General features: G+C 52.3%; 1 protein-coding gene across 1 annotated transcript; it reads left to right on the plus strand.

The window, feature by feature from the left end:
* The first annotated feature begins 358 nt into the window (after positions 1-358).
* On the plus strand, positions 359-1,084 carry LOC147964995 (uncharacterized). The gene has a single exon (XM_087530239.1). It carries the CDS (start codon positions 359-361, stop codon positions 1,082-1,084), a length of 726 nt encoding a protein of 241 aa, XP_087386365.1.
* Positions 1,085-2,826: the final 1,742 nt, after the last annotated feature.

Raw genomic sequence — 2,826 nt, forward strand, 5'->3', positions numbered from 1 at the left:
TAAGCCGGATTTGCGTCGGCGCGGACACAAGCCGGACGTGCGCGCTCGTCTTTTTCCTCCCCGAGCCACTGGTCGGTGGCACATTGGCATCTCTCCTCACCCTCCAGCCAACAACAACCCTTGCCCGCCTCCTTCGTCGCCGACGTCGCCGCCCTTTTTTGCCGGCGACTCTGCCAGCTGATACCGCCGCCTCCACATCCGCCCAGCAACGCCGCTCACTCCCCTCGTCGCCCGCCATCCCCGTCTTGCCGCCGGGGAGCAAACTGCTTCCCACCGCCGCTCCCCCCACCGCACAGCCGCCCGCGACCAAGAGGCCGCCTCGCTACCCCGGCCAGATCCTCACCGGCTCGCTCGTCGGATGCCGGCAGCGCAGCTAGCTGGTCCGTGCACGCCGCGATTTCCCTCGCCGGCCGTCTTCTTCTTCGACGCCCGCAAGCTGTTCGACAGTTTGCCAAGGTATGAAAATGGACTCCGGCGACGAGTTCTTTTTCCACAATTTCCTTTGCGACTCCGACATTCGTCGTCCGACGAGGAGGAGGAGATATTGGCTGCCGTGTTGGTCCATCACCACCTCAACAGCCAGCAGCCGTTGTTCCGTGGCTCCATTCTGGGCCACCTTCAGGCGTTGAATCGCAACCGAGAGAGCGGGCATTTTCTTTTTTGGAAGGACTACTTTGATACAACAAACCCGTTGTTCAAATATCAAAAATTCCGCCGCCGTTACCGTATGAGTAGGCATCTTTTCAACCGTGTTAGAGAGGGGGTGGTCCGCTATGATGACTATTTCAAGTGCAAAGAGGATGCCGTCGGCAAGATCGGTTTCTCCTCTTATCAGAAATGCACCACCGCCATCCGAATGCTTGCATACGGAGTGCCCCGTGATCTCATTGACGAGTACGTCCGTATGAGTGAGTCTACATGCCTAGAGTCCCTGTATAAGTTCTGCAAGGCTGTTATTATTGTGTTTGGCCCCGAGTACTTGAGAGAGCCGACAGTTGAAGATACAGCCCGTTTGTTGGCGATGAATGCCAGAAGGGGCTTCCCAGGGATGCTTGGCAGCATAGACTGCATGTATTGGGAGTGAAAGAACTGTCCTTCTGCTTGGCAAGGGCAGTATAAGGGACATGTCAGGGCTTGCACTGTCATATTAAAGGTTGTGGCGTCTCAATATCTCTATATCTGGCACTCTTTCTTTGGCATGGCTGGATCACACAATGATATCAACGTGCTCCAGCGCTCGCTGGTGTTTGCTAGGCTTGCCGAAGGCAACAGCCCACCGGCGAACTTTACTGTCAACGGCCACAACTATGACAAAGGATACTACCTGGTATCTATCCTCAGTGGACCACTATTGTCAAGACAATACCCAACCCGTCGGAGAGAAGAGGAAAAGATTTGCCCAAGAGCAAGAGAGTGCTAGGAAGGATGTCAAGCGTGCCTTTGGTGTTTTGCAATCTCGGTGGGGTATCATTCGGTATCCTGCTAATACCTGGAGCACGCGGAAACTGTGGAAGGTGATGACTGCTTGTGTGATCATGCACAATATGATCGTAGAAGACGAGCACCCGGAACGTCTGTACGATCAAGGGTTTCAATTTCAGGGTGAGAATGTTGTGCCTGAGCATGGAGTAGCGGCAACATTTGAACAGTTCACCCAATTTCATGAAGACATGCGTGATTGGAAAACTCACGTGCAGCTGCAAAATGATTTGGTTGAGCATATGTGGGCTCATGTTGGCAACCAATAGGTGTATCTTCTTTTATTCGTTTGCAAAACTATGTGAAGCATTTTTATTTGTATCCGGCTTGTAAAATTATAATATTTTATTTGGTAAACTATCTTATTTGACAACATGCTTGAATGCAAATCAATGTAATATTGGGCGGCCAGCCGGCTACGCCGGCACATATGGGTCGGCGCTTGGGCGCGCTGCCGACTCAAATCTAAAAGAGGGCGGACGCCGGGCGGGCGGCTGACCCAAACGGGTAAAAAGCGGATGAAATCTTCATTCGTTTGGGTCAGCCTGTTGGAGTTGCTCTAACAACCCTACGTCTTGAGCTCCGAAGTTTTGTTTTCTTTGGAGGCATCTGATTACAATAGGTTGTGAATGTAACGCCCCGAGACCGTTGAGCCAGGTGTCCTCCAATTATTCGCCGTCGTTGCCATGTCATTTGCTTGCGTGTTGCATCTTTTCATGTCATCATGTGCATTGCATCATCACGTTTATGAAACTTGCATCTGTCCCAGTCTCCCAGTTCCTTCCGTTGTCCGTTCTGAGCCCAGACACACTTGCACGCGCCCGCGGCACGTCCGAAATATTATTTTATAAGTGACCGGAAAATGTTCTCGGAATGGGATGAAAGTTGGCGTGCGGTGTTGTTTTGTTGTCAGTCGGCTGCCTGCCAAGTTTCATCGCGTTCGGAGTCCGTTTGATGCCCCAACGGATAACTATAGCGGCAGTATACCCGGTTTTATCGTCGGACGTTTTCGGTCTCCGGAAATCGTGCCGGGCTGCATCTCTCCCCTCTCGTCTCAGACCAACCCGCTCTCCACAGTCCACCTAGGCCCATGCCTACCCCTCTTTGCATAGTGCACCGGACCTCCTCGCGCGCGCGTCCGAAAGCTGTCCCGGACTCGAGCCGGTCAGTCGTCACCGTTGTGTCCAGATCATCCCCAAACATCTACGAAACGTCTCCGTTTTGTTAATTGGACTTCCTTGTGTATTTTTCTCGACCGCTCGATTTTAATTGGAGGAACGGATTAGCCCCTAAACTCTCCCTCTTTCCTTATATATAGTCCCTAGTCTAAATCTGGACAAAAACCCT

The sequence above is a fragment of the Triticum urartu genome, chromosome 6A (genome assembly GCF_056163025.1).
Source record: "Triticum urartu cultivar PI428250 chromosome 6A, HENAU_Tu73, whole genome shotgun sequence".
Classification (NCBI taxonomy): Eukaryota; Viridiplantae; Streptophyta; class Magnoliopsida; order Poales; family Poaceae; genus Triticum; species Triticum urartu.

Excerpts from the sequence above, each read along its gene's own strand:
- LOC147964995 (XM_087530239.1), top strand. The coding sequence starts at position 359 with ATGCCGGCAGCGCAGCTAGCTGGTCCGTGCACGCCGCGATTTCCCTCG.